The sequence below is a fragment of the Neovison vison genome, chromosome 4, assembly GCF_020171115.1.
Source record: "Neovison vison isolate M4711 chromosome 4, ASM_NN_V1, whole genome shotgun sequence".
NCBI lineage: Eukaryota > Metazoa > Chordata > Mammalia > Carnivora > Mustelidae > Neogale > Neogale vison.
Window position 1 is genome coordinate 168,483,137 of NC_058094.1, and position 23,884 is coordinate 168,507,020.

At 38.6% G+C, this 23,884-nt stretch overlaps 1 protein-coding gene across 2 annotated transcripts in view; it reads right to left on the reverse strand.

Annotated features, from left to right (window-relative positions):
- Positions 1-23,884, reverse strand: part of THSD7A (thrombospondin type 1 domain containing 7A) — a 439,132-nt gene that overhangs the window by 51,956 nt on the left and 363,292 nt on the right. For both annotated transcript variants that reach the window (XM_044246118.1, XM_044246117.1), the window contains 3 exons: positions 16,780-16,912; positions 15,402-15,505; positions 1,471-1,665 (listed from right to left, as the gene is read on the reverse strand). In XM_044246118.1, coding sequence (XP_044102053.1) covers positions 1,471-1,665; positions 15,402-15,505; positions 16,780-16,912 — 432 coding nt within the window. The remainder of the gene's footprint in view (positions 1-1,470; positions 1,666-15,401; positions 15,506-16,779; positions 16,913-23,884) is intronic.

Sequence of the window (23,884 nt, forward strand, 5' to 3'; positions counted from 1 at the left end):
TCTTACTTTCTCATTTTAAAATCACCATTTTGCAAAAGGTGTTCACTGTTGTGCTGCATTTTATACTCCTTGAATGATTAAAATCCTTTCAAATGATCATGGGCTTTCACTGATTAGGGGAGTTTAAGGTAATTGCATAAATCTCTCCTTTATAACATGTGCAAAAATATGAAAGAGAGAGAGAGTCACTGTACTGGACTGTACAGCTTTCTGTTTATTCCAAATAGATGGCATGGTTATATAGGATTATAATTCAGAAAATGAGATTTTTTTTTTATAAATTTTTTTAATAGATTTTATTTATTTATTTGATAGACAGAGATCACAAGTAGGCAGAGAGGCAGGCAGAGAGAGAGAGGAGAAGGAAGCAGGCTCCCTGCTGAGCAGAGAGCCCGATGTGGGGCTCGATCCCAAGAGCTTGAGATCATGACCTGAGCCGAAGGCAGAGGCTTAACCCTCTGAGCCACCCAGGCGCCCCCAGAAAATGAGATTTTTATATTTACTTTTCCGATTATGAGTTTGCATCTTGCATTATTTCTGAAGAGTCATCATTGTGACATACTTGGTGATTAGTGTAGTAAATAATATCCACAGTGAAGATATTGAGTGTCAGAAGAAATGCTAGGAATGGTCTGTATGTAAATCTAAATAAATTCTCTTTTAAAATAAAAAATGAACAGTAATATGTGCTTGAAAATTAATGTATCATTATTTTAATTTAATCACATTTCTATTATGTTATGTTAAATATGTATCATACTATTAGTTATATCACACACAATTAATTGCATATGTTTTACATATATTTATTTCTAACTTTCAGAATGTGCCTTATATAGCCTTCAACAGACTTCTTTATGACGGGTGGTTCATCGTATAACTTTTAAATTCTGAATAGTCTACTGGCTATTTTTTTTTTCTTTTAGCTTTCTTTTTGCCACTGACAATATTTTTGAATGCACCAGGTTTAGCTCAGTATGATAGCTCCTGTTCTTGCTCATTATATCGCCACTTTTTGTCATTGTGACTGCCTTTTAAAATGCAGTTTTCAGATACAAAATTAGTGTCATATTCCTCTTCTAGGCTATGAAAAATAATCTGAGGCTGTGACAGTGAGAATGGGTTAAGAAAATGAAGTGGCAACATTTCCTTTTGTTCTCTAAACACCTCACAGTCTGTCGGCAATCTGCCAGAAGTGTATGCTTAAACCAAAAAAATAATCTACCTATTGTATGGGGAGCCAGCTCAATTTTCAGGGTTACTTTTCCTTTCTACCAAAAGTACATAGCACGTCTGTCACTGTCAACTTACATGAAAATACACATGCGAATCCCCTGGTGTGGTATCAGTACACCAGCAATAAGGCATATCTATATATTTTCCAAATACGTTGTCAGAACTCTGTTGGTCTAACTTTTAACATGTTTTCTAAGTTGACAGTATTGGCTTTCGCATCGCAATTATTCTTACCAACAATAGTGCGCTTTCTGGTCCTAACTGCACCACAGTCTCCGTTGCAAGAAGAAAACTTGGACCAGCTGGTAAACTGACAGTCATCTTGGCAGGGGATCTGGCAGGGCTGGGTGAGGGCTGGCACGGGGCCTGCGTACCAAAGGCACTCGTGGATGCCAGCCTGTCCTCCATCTTGCTTTCGACAAGTAATAGCTAAAGGAAAAGCATACAGAGCTGTTTAAAACAAATTTGAATGTCTATAATTATTCCACAATTTCGGAATTCACCAACATTTTCTCACGCAGTCAGAGGAATCTTCTTTTAATTCTTTATTTGCAGCGGAAATCTGGGAGGAGTGTTTCTAATAATCATAGTAGTCATTAAATTGTAGTTTTTTTTTTTTTTTAAGATTTTATTTATTTTTTGTCAGAGAGAGCGAGAGCGAGAAAGCGCACACATGCAGGGGGAGAAATAGGCAGAGAAGGCAGAGGGAGAGGCAGGCTCCCAGCCGAGCAAGGAGCCCCATGTGGGACTCGATCCCAGGATCCTGGGATCATGACCTGAGCCAAAGACAGTGGATTAATTAACTGAGCCACCCAGGCGTCCTGATCCCATGGGTTTTTTAAAATAATGGATAACCCTCAGTGATTTTTGTGACACAGAAAAGCACACACACACATACACACACACAGGCACAGCATTTAGCCATTTTTATTACATGCTATTAAGGATTTCAAGTCCTTATTTAGAAATTAATTATTTAAGAGACAACACATGGGTTCTGATAATAGTTTATGCTGAACAAAGACTATTCATAGAGGTTCTGGGAGACACCACATTCCTCTAATAATATTTATATATCATTGGCTGCTCTAGGATTTCTATATAGAGGGATCTTAGTGGCAACAAACTGGAAGGTTTGGGTGAGGAGGGGATGCTTATGGAATCCATCTTGTAGCTACATTTGCATGGAAAGTATGTTATTTTACATTGGAAGCTTGTTGGGATGGCTGTGGAGTGGTTAATGGGGAGGGGGGCCTGTGTCCAAGTCCCCTCATTCAGCTCTGTCTACAAGTTCTTCACAAGCACAAATATCAACCATGAATTTAAAAATAAAAACAAAAATTTTAGCAATCTTTATTATATCATAACCGACATTTTCCCAATTACATATAAGCCCTAAAAAATGGTCAATTTTATACACACACACACACACACACATATATGAGTTCCCCCAAGATATCGTTCTACTGGATTTTTTAAAATCATGTCATATTTTTATTGCTTATTGAATGTAGTCATAAAATTGCTTTAAGGTATCATGTCTCAAAGAAAAAGAGCAAGTGATGTTTTAAAGTCCCCTTTCTCTGCAATTTTCTCCTATGGTTTTAAAAATAACTTATTCATTTCTTGAGGAAGAAGATGAAACATTTAGACCTTGGTCCTAAAATTGTCTTCCTTGAACTAGCTTACATGGCCCCCAGGCACACCGATTTACGTGGCCCATTCAGGTTTATGGCTTAGGCTGGAACTTGATCACTTTCCTGCTCAAGATTCTATTCATCACGAAACTAAGTGAAGGAGCCTGACATTGTAATCCTAAATTATAGTTAGGGCACCCGGGAGCCCGGGTTAGACAACACTCTCCAGATCTGTATAGTGAAACTTAACACCCAGCAGCAGGGCTGTGTGACGGGGTGTCTAAGAGGATGTAACAGTTTTCACAAGGGAAGACTTTCTCTGTGTAGGTGAATACAGCTTGTCACAGCTGGTGCAAGAAAAGTTACCTAATTGTGCAAAGGTAGGTCAGTATTCATTTAGTTTTGAGCTGAAGATACTCTTCATTTAAGGTGCACAACACTGAAAGGGCCAATTTGTATGAAGAGGAGACAGGGCTCCCTGAATTTTAAATATATGAAAACCCAGTAGAGTGAACAGTGGTGCTGGTTATGAAAGTTTCGTGACAGGAGACAACAACAAGTGCCCTGAAGAGACGCTCACCACCCAGGAGAGCCGCTGTCTGCGGCTCTGTGTTTATCCTGCTGGTCTGGTCGCAGTTCTCATGGCAGGCTGCGGACTACCATCACCTGGAGAGCTTCTGAGAGATGTCCGTCCCCTTGCCCAACTCAAACATTCTGATTTATGGGTTGAGGACAGGGTCCTGGGCATCAGCATCTTTTTAAAACTCCTTCATGATTCAAATGCACAGCAGTGGATTCAGACCACTGCTCTGGCCAGTGATGTTTTTTCACTCACAACAGAAACACCTGGAATATTGTGAAAGTGGAAGATTCTTGGATTCACTCCAGAACTCCTGAATGAGATTTCTGTGGGTGGAGTCAGAGAATATGTGTCTCCCCTCCAACCCCACTCCTACCCCGCAAGCTGCTCAGATGTTCCTTATGCACATTAAAGTTTGAGACCCATTCACTTGAGTAGTCAAGGCACCGGGAAGGGTCTGCTGAGATCTGGGACCAAGAGCGGAAAGTTCCTTGGTGCTCAAGCACCCTTGGCAGTGCGCCAAGGTTGGGAAACAATGCTGAGCACGTGCAGATGAGCTAAGGGAGCTCGAAAAGTAGGACTCAAGGGGACTTGCTCAGCAGTGAACCAAGGGAGCACCGACATAGCTTGGGAGGATGTTATCCACGGATCAGTGCCGGAGTGGGTGCTAATGATGTGGTTCTGCAGTCTGCTGCCACGTGGAGGCAGAGTGGGTTCCTTAAACACTGTAAATTTAGTAATCTCTGATGGTTTGTCAGCCGAGCTGTCCCAAGGAAGCTCGAGAGGAAGGACTGACAAAGAGGGAGCTATTACATGATTTGTTTGTTGGGATATGTAGGAATCTGAAGAATGATTAATTTGGAAAATATGAGATTTGACCATATCAGAACTCTAGGCTGTGAAGAGGGTCCCACTGTTTTTAATAAAAGAAAATTACAAAAATCATAAAACTAAATTTGGGTTCTTTGACATAAGACTACTTTTATCTACTCATCCAATCTGACTCTCTGAAACAGAGAACTGAATAGAAATCTTTTGAGAAACTAAATGAAATTGCCTTGGGTTCTCCATTAAGGCTCACTTTCTAAGGTTCTCTCACAAGTTTTGTTTCAGAATTGCTCTCTCATCACATTATGTGACGCCAAAAAACCAAGATAAAAGGAAACCACTAACAGCACAGTTCCAGAAATGAGCTAGCTTATTTTGTGCAGATCTGTATTATTTGCATAAATGTGAAGCCGTCTTCCCTGTATGTATACCTTAAGTATTTCAATTAGTGGAGAAGAAAAAAAAATGGAAATTTTCCATATCTGTTCTCAGAAACCCACGCAGCATTCTGCTGCTCTTATCTAAGATTTTAGACAGTGTACTTTGAATGAATTACTCATGTAATGTTATCTAAACACGTAACAACAGCAATATTTGCACAATATATTGAAAATTTATCATACATCTCAACTTGTTTCTGTTCTGACTTAGAGGAAACACAACAATTCAAGCACAGAAATGCAATCTGAAATGAACTTCCTGCTATTAGGGTGAGGAAAATAAAAATGTTTGGAAAGGAAACCATCTGGTCTCTCAACTTTATAAACCCTATATATCACCTCTAAGATACTGAAAACAGGGTGGTTTTAACTGTAGAAAAGATGCATCAGACAAAGCATGATTTCCTAGCACACCAGAGAGCTACCTACACCCAGACAGCTGTCTCTGTATTTTCAGGTGGAGGGTGTGTGATGATTATGCAAGTTCTCCTTTGGGCAGAGGTCTTACGCACAAGATGGGCCAAAACCCATGCTGTCCATCTGCTTCATTCACCATGAAATCATCTTAGTGAGGTCAGCAAATATCAGAAGAATTATTTTAAGGCAAAATTCTTTAACTCTACGTTGATTATATCCTGTTTGTTTATAATCTTATTTTACTTACATGAGGCACAGCAATTTTTATTTCTGTGTCACGGACGGGCTGCTTCCAGCAGACTCAAAGCCTGAGGGACACCCATGTGGCTGCCTTGTGGGTTATGTCTGAATTAGGGAAGGCATGCTGGGCCCATCAACATTGAGGGAATGACGGTAAGGTAAGTAAGACAGCGAGTGTCCTGAACAAATAAATGCTCTGGAAAAGGGAGCTAGAACTGTTAGATTAAAAGTGACTCAAGTATTCTAACCAAATGCAGTGCAGAGACCTTTATGAACCCTGGTTTGAACAAACTAACTGTGGACATTTTTGAGATGATGGGGGGAAATTAGACAGGGTGTGAATATAGATGATATTCAAGAATTACTGTTAATTGTGTTTAGTGTTATAGTAATACTACTGGTACATTTGAAACAATAAAGTATTTATGGATGATAGACATCTTATCTGGGAGTTGCTTTAAAAGATTCCAGCAAAATCTTTGTAAGAGTGTGAGAAGTGGCAGATGACCAAGAATGGCAACCTGCTAAAAGCCTGTCAAAGCCGTGGAAAGGAAGACCATGCTACCAGTGCTCATTACATCAGTCTTCCTATTTCCGTGTCTCTTTGAAGCTTCCCATAAATTTAAATAAAAAAATTAATCAGTTGAATAAGTAAAGTCAATTTTAGAATGTTTTCATGATGGTTGAATTTTGAGCTATGTTTTAAAGAGGAGCATAATCAAGGTTTCAGGAATGAAAGGGAATAGATAACACTGGTTTGAGCTAAAAGGACACGGGTATCTGTGTTATGCATATATGACTGTGTAAATGGAACGTTACCGACGCAGCCCTGAAGTAAATCTAATAGAATTCCAAATGCAGTTGCTCATCTTCATTTTCTTGAAGAGGAATGAAACTCCCTTATTATTCAGGATGCACAAAAGAAGAAGGAGTTCTCTCGGTCTGCAGATTACCCTTCAGCATGCAAGACCATGTCATTTCGTTTGAATAATCAGTGAAATAAATGACTAGATCTAAAATGTGCACATAGAAGTTCATTACAGGAAACAGGAGAAGATGAACGCCCCAATGCAGTGAAAGCTGCTGGATTGTATGTAAACAAAGAGTTCAAGGAGCTCTGAGACATTATTTATTAAGCTGAGTAATATTAACACGGTTTACCTCACAGCAACAGCATCTGGGTATGTGTTCGACGGACTGAATGCTTGGAGGAGTGATTTTTTTCCTATGATGTTAATGAAAAAAATGGCAAAAGTGAGAACAAATCACGTAGAAAGGAAGAAGAAAAAGCTTAATGTGAGTGAAAGCTAGTTACCAAGAGACCTAATTGTGCTTAGAAATAAGACCCAACCCATAAATAATGCAAGAGGGCCCCAGTTGTTTACTAGGCAGACGTAATGATCCCCGGCCTGCTCTGTGTGGAAGAGATTTTCACTGACAAGTTTGCCAGATGACTTTCTAATTACAACTTGTGAGTGTAGCTCTGGAAGAATGCAAGGAAATGTACTTTTCTTTTATTGATCCTAAAAGTTATCAATGATTCCCCGGTCTCATTGAGGCTGATAATATATGTGAATCTATGTGAAGGCTCTTGGATGAGGACGTACTAGGAAGTAATAATCAACTCCCAGGGGAGTAGCTCAGACGAGCGACCAGAGAAGGCCTACCTGACTGCATCACTGAGAAACCAACCTGGACACAGCACAGTGTCAAGCTTATTTTATGAGCTATTTCAAAAATAGCACATTCTAGTAATAATTTCATGACAGGGCCCTCGCAGAGATACAAAACAAAGACCAAAATCTCCCAATCACCTAGGAAGCTCATGTTCACAGGCAATTAGAGCAAACGGTTTATATTTAGAAATCATTCTGGAAATTTTTTAAAAAATAGCTTTGTAACTAAAAAGGAGCATTGTAAATGTATAACAATATTGGGTGGTAACTAATATGTATTCCATCCAAAAAGTGTTTTAAAATCATGTCTCTGAAAAATCTCTTCAAAGCAAGTACCTTTGCTCTTTGAGTTATGCTGAGTGTAGCTCTTTCCTACCTCATTCTTTTTCCACTTTCATTCTTTTCTTTCTCATTGCATAGTAATCTCTGAAAATCAGCACATTCATGTGAATGACACAAGTTAACCCAGATATTCTGGGCCTAACCTTGATAATGCTTCCAAAATGCAATCTCTTAAAAAAGAACAAAATGGGCCAGAGTTTAAGTAAAGGGATGATGCCAAGAGCACCAGTAGAGATGAAGCCACGTAATTTAAGCACAAGATCTAAGCATATTTGCTCACAAATAAATAAATAAATACGTAAGTTAGCGTTAAATACTTTGCACATCCTTTAGATTTAATTCTGGTAGAAGGAGAATTAGAACTTCCTTTTTCCCCCTAGACTTTCCTTTTGTAAACTTTTCAACCAAACAGATGATACAGAGTGAATACTTCTGGGACCAGAGGGGTCTTAGTCATATGAGCATGGCATTAAAGTTGTGTTGTTTTTTTTTTCCCTCTTTTTGCGATCTATTTGAGAATACATCGGAATCGTACTGGCTTCCACATAAAGAGACTGATGTCAGAACTTAGTGACAGGTCAACATTCTAACAGACATTTTTTGGCAGGCAAGAATACAGAGGGAATGGGGGATTAGGATAGGCAGGGTTGACCCTGGGAATCATTAGCCATAGATCCATCGAATTCACAGGAAGTACACTTGGCAGGAGACAGCATGAAGACCAAAAAGGAACCTGAACAAGAGCCGATCTGAAGTTATTTTGTGAAACTCAGCATCTAACCTGTGATATGTTTACCTCATACTCATGGCATAAATGTGTCATAAGGTAATAAACACTGGAATAATACATATATATTTTAAGTAGTAGTGACTGACATTGCCCCTTCGGGCAGACATAAAGAAAAAATACGTAAATTGTCGAAAACTGTCATTATCATGAGCTATGTATTTAATTTGGAATACAGCTCTCATGGAAAGTCTGGATGTAGCTATTATGGCCAGGTTTCAATGACACAGTCACTGACTCATATGCCATAAGTTAGCCTTCCCATGCCAACCACACTGTAGACATGTGAGCAGAGAGAAAAGACAGCAGCAATTACTGTTCTATTGAAAATTTATATACAAGTGACGCAAACAGTATGAAGTAAATATGAGTGTCTATTCACCTAAAAATTACAAAGAATGTGAAAGTACTTTCATGTTATTTCCATTTCTTTTATTGACAATATTATAGGAAAGATGTCTTTTTCAAAGGCTCTCTAAAATTCCCCTACAATATTTAAGAATGATTCCAGGCTTAAAGTTGGAAAATATGTTCAAATCCTTCTTTAACGTATCTCTCCTTTCTTTATTTTTTAAATCACTGCATGAAGTTTCTTGGACGATATCATCCTCAATATTCAAAGCCTTGCTAAAATTCTTCTTGTGTCTCATTTCCTATTGCAACAATATTCCTTCTCTCTCTCCTCCTCTCCTGGACCCCCCTCTAGTATTCCAAACCTCCTGAGCGTGGCCCTTTGCCTCCAACTTACTCATAGGAATTACAGGCAACCTGCTCTGTTCCCTACATGTCTGGATTTTATTTTGTGCCTTTTTGCTTTTGTCATCCTAGATTTAAATGTCATTTCCTCTGTCACTATGGCCTATCAAGTGGTTCCCTCTTTTGATCTTTTCTTAATTTTTAGTGGTTATTATGTATACTATTACTAATGTATTATTTAATATGCTTAACACCTGGATCACATATACCCATAGAATATGACCTACCATAAGAAATGAGTGAAAATTACTTATTATATACTGTTATTCTCTCGACAGTCTGGACCCACCACCATGTAGGCAAGAGGCAACATGGGGCATATATTCAACAAATATCTGTTTTATGAAAGAATAAATTGTGCTGAATGATATTCAGGAAGTTTAATCTGGCTTTTAGGGACTGGTGTTAACCTATTCTCACAGCTTTCTGAGAGAGCTAGTATCCACAAACTTATAGCATGTACAGTGGAATAGGAACATTTTTCAAGACACCGGCCCTTTGTTATTGCTATGGGTTGAACTGTGTCCCTGGAAATTCATACGTTGAGGTCCGAACCCCCAGTGTGATAGCATTTGGAGATGTAGCTTTCGGGAAGTAATCGGCAGAGATGAGGTCATGAGGGTAGGGTCCTCACAATGAGGTTAGTGCCCTTAGAAGGAGAAACCAGAGAGCTTGCTCTCTCCCTCTCTCTGCCATGTGAGGAAATAGCAGGAAAACAATCATGGGTAAGTCAGAAAGAGAGATCTTAGCTGAATTGGAATTAGCCAGCATCCGGATTTGGACTGCCTAGACTCCAGACTGTCAGACATAAATTCCTCTGTTGCCAGTCAGTAGAGTTTTGTTACAGCAGCCTAGGGAGACTGATAAAGTTCTCAACATGAAGTCTTAAGCACTTATCTTATAGAGGATTTCTAATGTTTGTATAGACACACTTGATAAACTTCAGGAAACTATCCTGTTTTGTACCACAGCAGCTAATTCAATTTAGAGAAGACTGGGCAAAAATTATGTGGTTCTGCAAATGCTTGATACAAAATTTCCCTTCAACATTATTTTACTTTTCCTTCAAAATATAATGGGATTGGGTCGTAAATAAACATGGTCAAAGTTTCAGAGCATATCAATTTTCTTTTAAAGCTCTTTATGTTCTGATGTAAGAGTTCTGAGAGCATTTTCACATAGTTCTGAAATATAGAGAACGTAGCCTTGGTCAAAACTCCATTTCCTTGATTGGGACAGAATATTCCTATATTCTTCTATCCATGTCATTCTAACTCATTTCTGAGTAAGGTTGCTTCTCACCAATTTGCTTTATAGGGAATGTCAATGCTGGGATGGGAAGCAGTTGCAGTCACTTGTTAAAGGGACTCTGCGACCAGAATTACTTCCCATATCCTCTGCAGTGTATCAACACAGACAATACTTAACGATTGGACCAATGATGCTATTAATAGTAAAAATGAAAGTCTGTCCATAATGGCCACTTTATTGTTAACAGTTTGCTAAAAGTAGGTGTAGGTGACTCGAAACGAGGAAACTTAGGACCGCTGGCTAGTAATCTGATAAAAGGGAAATTCAGAGTTCTATTTTTCCTCGACTGTGTAAGGTTCGAGTCATTTGAGAAAATCTGAATCATAATAGGTGATCTTGTCAATGTTCCGCTGAGTGGCACATGCTATATGAGACACACATGTTCTGTCCTTTCTCTGAATACTTAGTAAATAAACTCTTACTGTCCAGTTCTTGGGTATGATTTATCAGCTGCTGGACAGGAGAATTATGAGGGTCTTCTTGCTTGTCTTCGATCCCATGTAGTATCTGCTTTCACCTTTAATGCTTTTTTTTAAAAAAAAAAAAATTTACTAATAAAGTTTTAGGGTCAAAATTTTACTTCTCACACCCACCGAAAAAAAAACAGCACTGCAATTTCATCCTAACAGTGTATGTTTTACTGCTGTGACAATGTTTAAAATCCACTGCTCTTATAAACTAAAATAGTTACTTGAATGTTGAATTGAATGGAAAAACTTCTTCCCAAGGGACCAGACGAACTTCAGAGGTTCTCTGATCCTACCGAGTAATGACTACTCAGTATTATTAGAAGTTGTGATTCTATCATTGATTACCCGGCTTCAGAGTTTAGACTGTGGGTCAGCAAACTTCTTGTGTAAAGGACTAGATAGTAAATATTTTTGACTCTGTGGGTCATATGGTTTCTGTCACAACCTGCTCAACTTTGCCTGCTTCTCATGGAAGCAGCCATAGGCCATAGGTAAAGAAAAGGGTGCACCTGTGTTCCAATAAACTTTTGGATGCAAAAACAAAAACAAAAATCAAAAATACCCAAGCTGTGGGTGAGATTGGGTGCACAGGCCACTGTGTGCTGACAGCTGGTCTAGAACAAGAGTTTGATAAAAGCCATGTGATCAACATTTTTATCTTCAGAATCACAGAGTGGTAAAGTTAGCAATCTCATATTTTAGTTCATATGGTGTCATTTCCAACCCAAGCAAGGGTTAATAGTAATTTAAAGCTAATACCATTGAAGTTCTTTAGATTAAAAAAAAAAAGGCTTAAAGACTACACACATGCAAACAGGTTACTGGAAAAAGAAACCTATTAATGGGAACATACAATAAGCATTTCTCCTCCTATGTAACAATATATCATAGAGATCTTAGCTTCTCCCTTGGCTTCATCAAATCCTTTTATGGAAATGCTGCCCACATTTCTATCTGCTGTCCTGAGGCATCTCTAGAGTGACATTTCTCTATTTCAACACATACCTGGATATTCCCAGTTGGCTCCCATGCCATCATCTCTACGGCACAATATAAAAAAATATAATTTCTAAAATTAGTTCTTTCAGACCAAAGAATTTTCACCAATATTACAACTACTCTCAAGCAGAAAATGCTGGACTTAAAGGACCATATGATCATCTTTGACTCACTTATTTCCATCTCTGCTTCTACAATTTGCCACTAAGTCTTCAAATTATTTTCCTCTACTGCATGTTGAAATACCACTTCTTTTGCCCATTCCCCCTGCTGTGGTTCTAGTCTGAGGCCCTATTCCTTCAGCCTCATATTGCTACAGCCCCGTGCTAGCTGGCATCCGACCCACACGTCTTATCTTCCTAGCTTATTCTGTACATGCTGACAGATAAAACAGTGCTTTCTTCAGGTCCTTGCTCCTCCCACTTATTGAACAAGGCCGAAAATACTGATCCTGACATGTATATCCTTCTACAAAATCACCGCTGGCTCTAGCTCACATCTCTGGAGCTTGAACCTACCCAATTTCCCGTGAACACTTTTAATGTTTTTGTTTTTCTTTCTCCAAATACTGACCCTGTATAACTGATCTTATTTTCTCTCCTTCCTACTCACTCTAATGTTACGGTACAAGTCAAGTCCCAGCCCTTCCTTTAGGTCTTTCTTCAGTGCTTTGGCTTCAAATGGTTGCTTTTGCAAAGGATCAGTTTTAGTTTTTACCTCGCACTCATGGGGTGATGTTACCAGTGATCTCATTTCCCTAATCAAATGTACGCTCCCTGGCTTGAACATATGCATCCTTTGCTGACATCCGTGGCTTCTACAGTCTTCTGAATTCAGTCACAGCTGAATGAGTGACTGGAACGAGAAAGTCTGAGGTATAAGAAAGGACAGGGGGTAGCTTCTCTATAATCTTTGCTGATTGATCCTAATCCTTACCATATAATAATTTTAATCATCATCCAAAAAAAAAAAAAACAAAAAATAAACCTCCAGCACAAGTTGGCATTTTAGTCGCTGATCAGATAAGAACAAAGATGAAAATAGCAAGAATCTGACAGGTCAATCACACAGAGTTCTGAAAACAGCCAGGACCATCAAAGGAAGAAAATTCTGTCTTTTTGCCACTAGCAAAAGATATTTCTATCCTCTTAATTCTCTTTATTTCATGTTTCTGTAGGAATACAGGCTCTAAGAAGAAGCATCTTTAATCTCCCAAGGCAACAAAGAAAAAGGCTATCTTCATATGGAAGTTGAAGGGGTTCTTCTGATTGTATTTATGTAGAAATTATTTGTTAAAATGCAACTTTTTCTTCCCAGATATTCTGAGACTAGAGGAGACTGACAAGGTAGAGTTAAATACCAAGATGAGAAAACATTATTTAAGTACAGGCTGAGGAAGAGGCACCAGTAACCGGAAACTACGAAAGGAATAGTGAGAAAGGCAGGAGAAAGTAGCCTCGAGGAAGCAAGAGGAAGCTCCTCTTTTCATGCCGGGAGTGGGTCACAGTATTAGATACTATGGAGTAGACACCCAGGAGGAGGGATGAACAGAGGTTTTCAGATTTGGAAATGAGAAGGTTGCCAGTAATCACAGAAAGAACCGTTTTTATGCAGATTATGTGTCGAAAACAAAAACACCCGTGTTAATATTGTTGCTTTTATGCCTACTGTGACCTCTGTGTATATTCCCTGGGGCCATGATCTAACAGGAAGGGGGAAGGAATTAACTCTGAAGAAATACTTAATATGTACAAAGCACTGTGGGGATCATTAGGTTCTCAGCCTCCGAGGGAGGAAATGAATGAACCACAGTTGCACAGTGGTTAAGGAATAATTTGGAACTGAAGCTCTTTTCATACTTGTGCTGCTGTTACCATATCTCAGGTTTCCTCCCATGCTATTTTATAAAAATACGGCTTTCATCTGTTTTACCTAAACTTCATTTCACACTTTGATCCCTGGGCATTATCTGCGCATAGATTGTAGAATACGAAAATTGGAAAAAACCTGCAAGATCATTTCGTCCAACCCTCTTTTCATTTCTTCATTTAAATTAACTGAGACCCAGGAAGGAGGAGGGATGAGCAAGCCTCACCCTGTGTTAGTGAAAAAACTAGACTAAAACTCATGTTTCCTGATTCCCAAACTCAAGCCCGTTTCGTTATAAACTCTGTGTAGGGCTAGAGCTGTATGCAACCGTATGCTTGACTCAGGAGGAATGAGGAAGGTGAACAAGAAGCTCTTTTAGCAGTCAATTTCTTTCTTTTCTTTTCTTTTTTTTTTTTAAGTTTTTATTTATTCATTTGACAGACAGAGATCACATGTAGGCAGAGAGGCAGGCGGAGAGAGAGGAAGGGAAGCAGGCTCCTAACTGAGCAGAGAGCCAGATGCAGGGCTCGATCCCAGGACCCTGAGATCATGACCTGAGCCGAAGGCAGAGGCTTTAACCCACTGAGCCACCCAGGCGCCCCAGCACTCAATTTCTTGATGAATGGTTTGCAGTGGGGAGAATGACTTTCAGTTCTAAATACCTAAGTCTCTCTAACAGTAACAGGAGATAATTATGTTCTTGCCATAGCTGATGGTGGAGGACAAATAAGGAAAATTAAGTATATGAAATAAAATTCTAAACATCGCTAGATTGTTAATATTCTTTACAAACTAAATTTTAGGTTTTAAATAAAGGTTTCTAAAAAGATGATGATAAAAACAGAAGATATTTACCAAAAAGAAGTTAGAAAGTTAGAAAAGCAACCTTTTCACTGTCAAGGATCAAAATCAACAAAAATTGGAATTTTATGTGTTCAGTCTTTTGCATCATCACCACATACATAACTACAAATGAGGGGGCAAACAGGTTTTTATGAATTAAATTAAATACATAGCTACATTTTAAGAATATAGCAGGAACTACATGCTCAAATTCAACGTAAGTAAAAACAATCATGTTCTCTAAAGGCCGAAGTTGCTACAAGTATAAACAACATGTTCCAAAGCATGGAATGTATCATCCACAATACCTAGTAAATAACCACACTACCCAGTAAATGTTGGAAACATTTCCGTCACTCATTTCTGCAAGATTACATGTTATCTAGTAGTGCAGACAGATTGCAGTCCACATATGGCAGTAAATTTGAGTAAATTAATCTGCCATTTAAAAATCAGTACTGAATATGAACAGGAATGGGCATAGCCATGGCAACATTAGGAATGTCGTTGCTGAGCATTTCTGGAAAGTTAACCAACCATAGTATGCTGTACGCATGCACATATAGAGTTCCTATGGGCAAGGATGTATGGATCTCATTGAGTGTTAGGGCGACAAGCTAACTGCTCTGGAATGCCATGAAAGAAAAGCTAACCAAAAAATCCCAAACAAGCTGCAGGGTACAGTACAGTCATAGCCTCCTTGAGAGTTTGCTCTGATTACCTTCTAAATACGAATGGAGGAAAAATTCAACCAGAGTAGTTATAGGCTCCGCTCAAAGAACGAAGGACACAGTTTAAAAGGATGTTTTCCATGTAGCCATGTCAGGTGGACTGGGCAGAAGTGGACGGACGTCTGCTCCTCTGGTCACCAAGCATGTCTTCAGAGCAACAGACTCCTCAAGCTAGTGGTTAAGTGAATGATATGACGGAGGAATGAAAAGTGAATTAAGTGTGGAACGGAGCTTCCCACCTCTTGCCTGGCGTCCAGGCCCACAGCCTTCCTGCGCTCCGGGGCTGTCCTGTCGCACACTCCAGGGAACCAGCTGGCACCTGCGCCATTTGTGAGTCTTCCACCTGCAAGGAAAGAACGGAAGCCCCACAGAGAGGAAGCAAAGATGCCAGGCAAACCATAGAGAGATGGAAACATGACTTTGAACACGGCAAGTGGGAATTTATTTCCCAACGCTCAGTCCTATCTAAATGTAATTTAGTTCTCTATCAAGACATTGTAAAAAGCAGCATTAAATATACAGGCAGTTTCTATGGCTGTGGAGACAAGAGTTCATTATTGTCAGCTTCTATAGAAATGAACTCTATAGATGTATTTAGCCTTTTTAAAAAATATTGAAGTATAGTTAATACTTGTCACATTTTTAAATCACATCTACTATGCAGATAGTACTACAAGTGATGCATTCCATTTAAATCAGGTATGTTTATTTTATATTCAAGTTATAAAAACTGTATTCAAGTCATGAACCTTTTGTATGGTATCTTTTGGGTAGCATCGCAGGGGTAACTCAGAAACTGCAATTAAAATACATTTTACAAAAACAAATCTCTCAAATAAGTAAGTCTGGGGCTGACAGTTGTCAGTCACTGTTCAGAGGAAACATGCATTTATACTGTTTGTCATGTCGGAATTAAATACAGAGAAAATAAGATGGCAAATATGCCATCGTATTCATCAGATTCATCTTATTTTGTGATCACACATTCTATCAATTAATGCCATAATACATCATCTGTCATCAGACTGCAATTATGTACGGCATCGTTTTAAGTAGGTGCTTTCTTTTAATAGTTATGAAGAAAAATTTCCCTAATAATCATCAAGATGATGTTATATAGCTTGAATAACCTGAATTTTCCTCGAGGTGGCCACAAATGAATAGCACAGACAACTTATTAGCAACACTGAAGTAAAGATGTCATTTTGGAACCGGAATGCCAGCATTTATGAGGAACAGGTGCTCTTTGGAGCCAGGGGAAGAATGCTTAGGCTACTCCTCGACCAGGAAGAGAATCACTTAGATGTTTCATAATTATTAACCACCTCTCTGAATTTCTTATAGTTTAGATCATCATAAGACACTTCCCCCAATCCCTGGAGCTAGTGACACAGTTTGGAAATTTACACAAGTATTTGCCTCCCTGGAGATAATTCCGGTAGGGGGCAGCTCCCCTAAAGAGGCAAGCAATGGCATACACACAGCCACAATCCGTGCAAATTTCCACCGAGCCTGCGGGACCGTCCTTGGCTTTCTTTTCTCATCGTGGGAAAGAAAATGGTCTTGGAGTATTTGCTCAGTGCATGGCTTACAATGGTTTTTCTTTAACCCCATTACCTGTAGCTTTGGCACACTGGAGGGGCCTCACAGACTTTCTCTTCATAGAGCGGGTCCGGGCAGTCTCTGCCTCCGTTGGCTGGCAGCTGAATGATGACCCTGTGCCGAGACTGCTTTCTGACTCCGGAGTCCCCTGGAATGAGGCAGCTTTTTAACTGCTGTACCCTGCGCTGATAAAACAATGTCCACATGCCAGCCCTTGTGAAGAAATTACCTTGCTTCCAGCTACATGTGCTTTGACATCCTTGAATGAGAGGCCTCATCTAGTCTCATCATTTTCCTAATTTCCAAATTCTCCAGACCCTTATATTGAGAACCCAACCAATTTATATTAAAAAATGTGAAGAACAGAGAAAACAGTTCCATATCAACTAGCCTTGCTAATGTACAGATACAAAGTAATTGCTCTTTTGTATATTTCTTTCCCCTTGAGAAATATGACAGATCTAATTAATTTATTTTCCTCTACCTTACGCTTATTTTTATGCCATTTCACATAGTCTTGTTTACCACATGGGACTCATACAGTTCTAATGAATCTTTCTTAGGAGACTATATTCAATGTTTTAATGTGAAATTTTATTTCTTTGTTATTCACTTAATTTGAAATGCACACCTCATAAATTATTCTAGTCATTTATTATTCATGTTAAACAGCCTAAGATCTTCAATTCAGGTCACATTCTAAACATCAGGGCTGTAAGTAGTGAAACGAAAGTGGTTTCCTAGAGGCAGAAGTTTTACAGAAACATTCAGAGTAGCAATTACTGTAAGTAAATAACTCCAAATTATGTTTTAAAAAAAACCAATGGAAATAATTAAGATTTACCTTCAATGAAGATGCCAACTTAACAGTATTACTTATCTAAAGATGTCCAAATATTTTCGTATTTGAAAGAGACAATGTAGAAGACTTGCCAACTTTAATAAAAGATATTCTAATTTGAAATATATACCCTTTAAGGACCAAGGCACAGTCACATGGCATGATTTTACTTACATTAGAATTCCCTAGAAAAAAAAAGAAAAAAAAAAAAGAAAGAAAAAAAAAATCATGCAATAAAAAAAAAAGAATTCCCTAGAGAATTATTTTAATATAGTTCTCATGATGCATTTACATTTTTTGCAAGATATTAAATATTTGATATGCAGATATAAGAACAGAGAAATTTAGAAAGGTTAGCTGTCCCTAACAATGGATGTTTAATAAACAATTAAATGAGACTCTCTTAAAGTTACTGTGTTAGTAGAAAAACGTGATTTGACAATCACAACTTTCTAATAAAGGACATCGTCCCTCATGAAGTCGGGGTATCCCTTAAAATGGTCTGAGCAAGTGACTCCCAGCAATGCGGACTGAAGATTTCCATAAGAGCAGGGAGTAAGAAGCATATTAAGGATTCCTAAATGTCTGACTGTATAGGAGAATTTCTTTCAAAACCTGAAAATAAAAGTTAATACAGATTTCTCACCCTCTACCCAGAACTACTAAGTCAGAATCTCTGAGAGCTGGATTTGGGAATCAGATTTTTACAAAGCTTGCTAGGGAACTGTGAATGAACAGCCAGGTTTGAGATCTACTGGAATAGATGACCTTGCATATTTTATCCCAATTTAAGATTCCCAATTTAAGATTCTAAATCCCAATTTAAGTTTTTAGGATTATTCCCATCATGGTGAAAACCTCTACTACTAGTGATTATATTAACTATTTCAGTGAATAATTAGAATACGACAGGTAAGGAAGTAGGAGGTTAGGGGCTGGAGGTAGTGAGTAGCAGAGAATTAAAGAATGTGAAAATACTGGGGTGCCTGGGTGGCTCAGTGGGTTAGGCCTCTGCCTTCAGCTCAGGTCATGATCCCAGAGTCCTGGAATCAAGCCTTGCATCGGGCTCTCTGCTCAGCGAGGAGACTGCTTCCCCCACCTCTCTCTCTGCCTGCCGCTCTGCCTACTTGAGATCTCTGTCAAGTAAATAAATAAAATCTTAAAAAAAAAAAAAAAGAATGTGAAAATACTGTCAAAGACTTTTTTAAAAAAATTTAAACAATAGCAGTTTGAATACCAGTTGCAACTTTTACATATTAAAAATCATCTATCTAGGAAAGATCTAAGAAACACCAAAGGGACTTCTAATAAAGTTGCTAATGCTGCCTCCATCCATTATGTTGTTCCAGTGGCCCCTATTTTAAGGTCCAGGTGATAAATTCCTCTAATAATTTAGAGCTAGGAAAATTTTGTTTCCCTTGACAATCTGTTAAGACTCTTAAGGCTTCTATTTTTTGCTTTGTTCACCAGAATCTCAGGGCTAATTTCCTTCTGAATTACAGGAGCTTACCTTAACTTTGACTTCACAGTGTGATTTTTCTCTTCCTGTCCCCTTTCCCCAACTCCATGTACTACCTGACTCCATCCTTCTTTTACACTTTCTACTATTTTTCTTTTCTTTTCTTAACATTATGGTCTTTCATCTTTTTAAAAGAGTATACAAACTGCATATTCATTCTTATTATTTGGTTAGCATTGGGGGAAGGAAGGAGGTGGTTGTTTGTTTAATAGGGAAAGAAAGAAAGAACATAAGAACATGGAGGAGTGGGTCTTTGTTTCCAGGACGGCCAAGGTTCTCAGAGTGCGTAACTCGCCAACCATGTTGTCTACATGCAGGTAGACAACAGACATGGAATTGAGACCCAGGGATCTGGAACCTGGAGAAGACAATTAGTTCAGCCTCAATGGCCCCTTATACACTAAAAGCTCTGCATCACTAACTGTCACAAGGGACACAGGCAGTGCTGCTCCTGTGAGAGTTAGTTCCTGTGATAGAAGCAGCAGACAGTGTCTCAATCCTACTTCATTTTTCAACCTCAAAGCAAAAATTTCACCTCAGGTACAACTCTGAAACATTCTAGTGTCTTTTCATCACAACGTCCACGAGCTTGTATTTGATATATAAGATCACGATAACTCTTTTCACTTCCACAATTGATTCCACACTGGCAATCCACTTATTCTTAAAAAAGGTTCAAATACCTTGCCCTTGTGTGGCCCACAGAACAGTGACTGTGAGCTGATGAAAGCAGAACAATCCAAAGCTGTAACACCTACAGAGGAAATTTAATGGGGTTACACAGGAAGTGTCACGATATCCGTGTTTCTCTCCACTGGGAGGTACGCGGACTCTCAGGTCTCAGTTACGAAATTACTTGTATACTCAAAGAAACAGCACTGTGGAGCTCAGCCAGGTTAGAGAGCCCTCCGATCAGAATACAGACAAAGAGAGAGCTATGGCACATATTTAGAAAGAAAAGTGGAAGGTTTCTCACTAATAACTTGAGCGGGCAAAGCTGGAGTTTTACAACCTTCATAGTTTCCTGTATACATTCGCACTCAGTTATTGCATGTGGTTGATAGACATCCTTAGTTTTCCATTTATCTTTGTGTCTTAGGACACAGACCACCAGTCACATATGGTAAGGATCTAATAGATATTTGCTGGGTGAGCAGACACATTTATTTCACTTCTCAAGTGGATTGTTAGGTAGCACCTTCTGTTTCTTTTTATCCACTTCCTTATAGTAGGAAGCACATGGGTACAAAGTCTGTGCACTGAAAATTAATAAAAAATAAGGGATTGTTTTGTTCATTGGAAATAATAAACATGGGGAAAATAAAGAAATATACCTATTGTGCTTATAGTGAAAATATCTATCTAGGATAGCAACAGAAAAAGGAGTTAGATACTCAAAAACAATTACGTGATAATGAGGATATGCAGTCTCTCATGTAGTTATATTATAGCATCTTACAGATTATCTTATGATATTCAATATAAATTTCACCAGATAATTTACTTGATGGAAGGATTTAAAGGGCAGGCAAAACCAAGATTTGTTAAGCTAGACACAGGATGGATGGCAAATTGAGCACCGGAGTGCTAGGAAATTTAAAGGGAAATGTTTCATGCAAGAAGCAAAATGTAAAGGGAGTTTTCATATCTTTGGGGGTAATTCTAGTGCCGTATTGCTTCAGGGCATCAAGGTAGACTAGACTTCTCTGCAATATCCCTTCTAGCTTTCAAGTCAATAAATGTATTAGAAAAAAGGAGTGGACAGAATTTGAAGAGTGAAATGTATTATTTAATCAAAAGTACTGATATTTTTAAGATTATAGTTACAAGTACTTATAGGCATAAATGTTTCCTATTTTTTAGAAGAGTCCCGCATAAAAATTTATAAAAATCTGGAAAAAGGTAACAAGTGAACTGGTTTGAGGATTAAAACTACCCTTTACTCAATACTGATCCTTATCGGCATTGATTTTTCAAGACACATCTTGAGAGAGGGCTGAATGACATTTCAAATAATTCTTTTTGTTTTTCCTGGCATGCTAAGTTATTCTAGTCCATCTTCTGCAATACTACAGCGTAATCTTACTTCTTAAAATGATTTTTAAAGGGAGGGTGGCCCCACCTTTTCTTAAGTTTAAAGCTCTAATAAGATTTAGACTTTACCTGAAGAATTAAATAAGCACCCCATCCTTGAGTTAATTTTCTGTTGCTATTATCTGTCCTTGAACATAGAACTCCATTTACTATTTTTAATTGTGTGCGGAAGTCAGTGTTATTTCAATGAAGCCTGGATTATTCCCATTTCATACCAAATAATGAAAAGGAAAATAAAAAACCCTAACCACATGTCATTGCTTTCCCCCCACCCTTACAACAATAGGCTAGTCTTCTATAACACCATTGTATTGCTATTATCAGTTAAAGCAGTCTACAGGCAAAAACAGAAAAGGCTTCTCTGGGTATACAATGCATCTTGGCACCGTTGTCCAACAGCAAACCCCTGTCTCATTCCCTTGGCTTTATTTCCTCAATACACAATTAGAGTTATTCTTTTTAAGTCTGAGTGCCTAGGTTTAGGGTTTCTGAAAGCCTTTTGTTATGTGAGACTCAATACAAAGCTTCCAAATAGAATAAGCAGGGCTGGTCTTCTGCTCCTGCTGAGATGACCCGGTTTAACCAAACACAGCCCTGCTCTCGAGAGCCTGTCACAGGACAGCAGGTTTCTGAGCTGGCATTCTTGGACTCCTTGGCCACCACCACCCAGGAGCTCCAGGGGCGAGAACAGTATCCTAGTGGCACCGTGCATTTTAATTCACAGCGGTTACTAAATCCTTCAAGAGACAGCCAACTAAACTCATTCTATACCTCACATGTCTGTCACTCACAAGAAACGAGCACCACTGCCACGACCCCCTCCCAACACCCCCACGTCTTCCATCACCATTTGGACCCACAGCACTCCCTACGTGTGTAACCTGATCTTCGAGTTTCTCATTTTATTCCATCTTCTAATCCTCCCACCCAGACCCCCATTAGAACACATGGTCTCTCATCTCCCATCTCTTCTTGGAAAGTTTCCTTCACTTCACACTTTTTGCCAGTGAAGCGGATTCTACACATTTCCTAGACTTTTCTTCTCCTTTTATCTTTAAAAATCTCCAGCTCCTCTGTCACCAGCATTCCTTCAGATACCCACCTCGCAGCAGCCAGCTACTAACATTTCATTAATTAACCACTTTAGAATGTCCCTCAATGCGATCCTTTCTCTTCCTACCCCAGCCACCACTCTGCTAGCTTTGGCAACCACATGGTTATTCCAGGCAAGGTGCTAGGCTCTGAATTACTGTACCTCCTCATCTTCAATGACCTTTTCCTCTGTTTCAAATCCATTACTAGCGCTTTCTGTTCAGCCCTTGATTATCATTAGTACTTGTACACTCTCATCTTAAAACATCTTACTTTCCTGTCATTCCTCCTAACCTTCCAGTTCAACAGATTCGGTTCTCATTTTACTAAAATTCTTCAAACTCAGTTGAGACTGCCAGTCCACTGTCCTTATTACTTCTTCATTATCTATCATTCCTTTCATGACCTCACTTCCATCCCAACCCAACTGAGATTCCACCTTCATTACTACAATGGAGACTCCCTTGAGAACACCCTTGATTCCCTGCTCCTCTCTTTTTCCCTTGTAATCTCCTAGAAAAACCCCAATTCTAGTCAAAACCAATTATTTGGTTATACTTTTTCTGCACTCAGGCAGCTGAACATGGCTGGAGAAACAATGACAACTGCTCTGAGGAATCCCTTTTTAAACACATAACTAAGTGGGGTGTCCACGTTGCCTAGAAATTCTATGTTATTAGCTTGTCTGCTTCTGCATTCTCCAAAATGATGGCACATCTTTTCTTTTCTCAAGACCCCCTTCACCCATGCCTTGATCCTTCATACTCATTGAGAGATTAGAACAATCATTAAATGCCCAGTCTGTCTCATACCACCAGACTGTAAGCTTCTTGAGAGCAAGGAACATTGATTTCCTTGTTTACTGCTATATCATTTATATTTAAAATTTAAAATATTAAATTTATTTGAGACATCTCCACAGAAAGGAAAAAATAGATAATTGCTTAAAATAATATTTATGATGTTTAATTACATAATGAGTATTTAAAAACAAGTATCAGTAAACATGTCAACAAATACTTAAGTAATGATCACTTTTTTCTTCATCATGATCTAAATACTTTTCTCACACTGATACACAAACTTCTAAGAAAGACAACATTTAGACTGCATTCACCAGAAATTAACCATATGCAGCATGAAGGTTATTTCCTACAGGAACTTAAATAAAAAGAAAATACAGGATGGGTGGATAGATGGATGGATAGATAGGTCAGTCAATCAATCATCAAATCAATAATAGGCTAACCAATAAATTATATGTCAGTTGGATCATGGTTCACAAAGCATAGAGCACCGTCCCATACATTATCTCATTTGTGCTACAGAACCACCATAGATGTTATAAGCAAGGCCTGGTGAGCTTAAGTATCTTGCATAAGCTTACAGGGCTGCTACGTGGCCAAGAAGAGGTGTTCAAAGATTTGCTGATTTGAAGTTCATTCATTCCATTATATCATAAAACCCACTATTTATATGTATGCTCAAAAACTAAAAATTGTGTCCTGCTAGACATAAGCCCAACTTGGTTTTCCATAACTTGTCTCTATTCTTCTTTCCAGCATCACATCTTG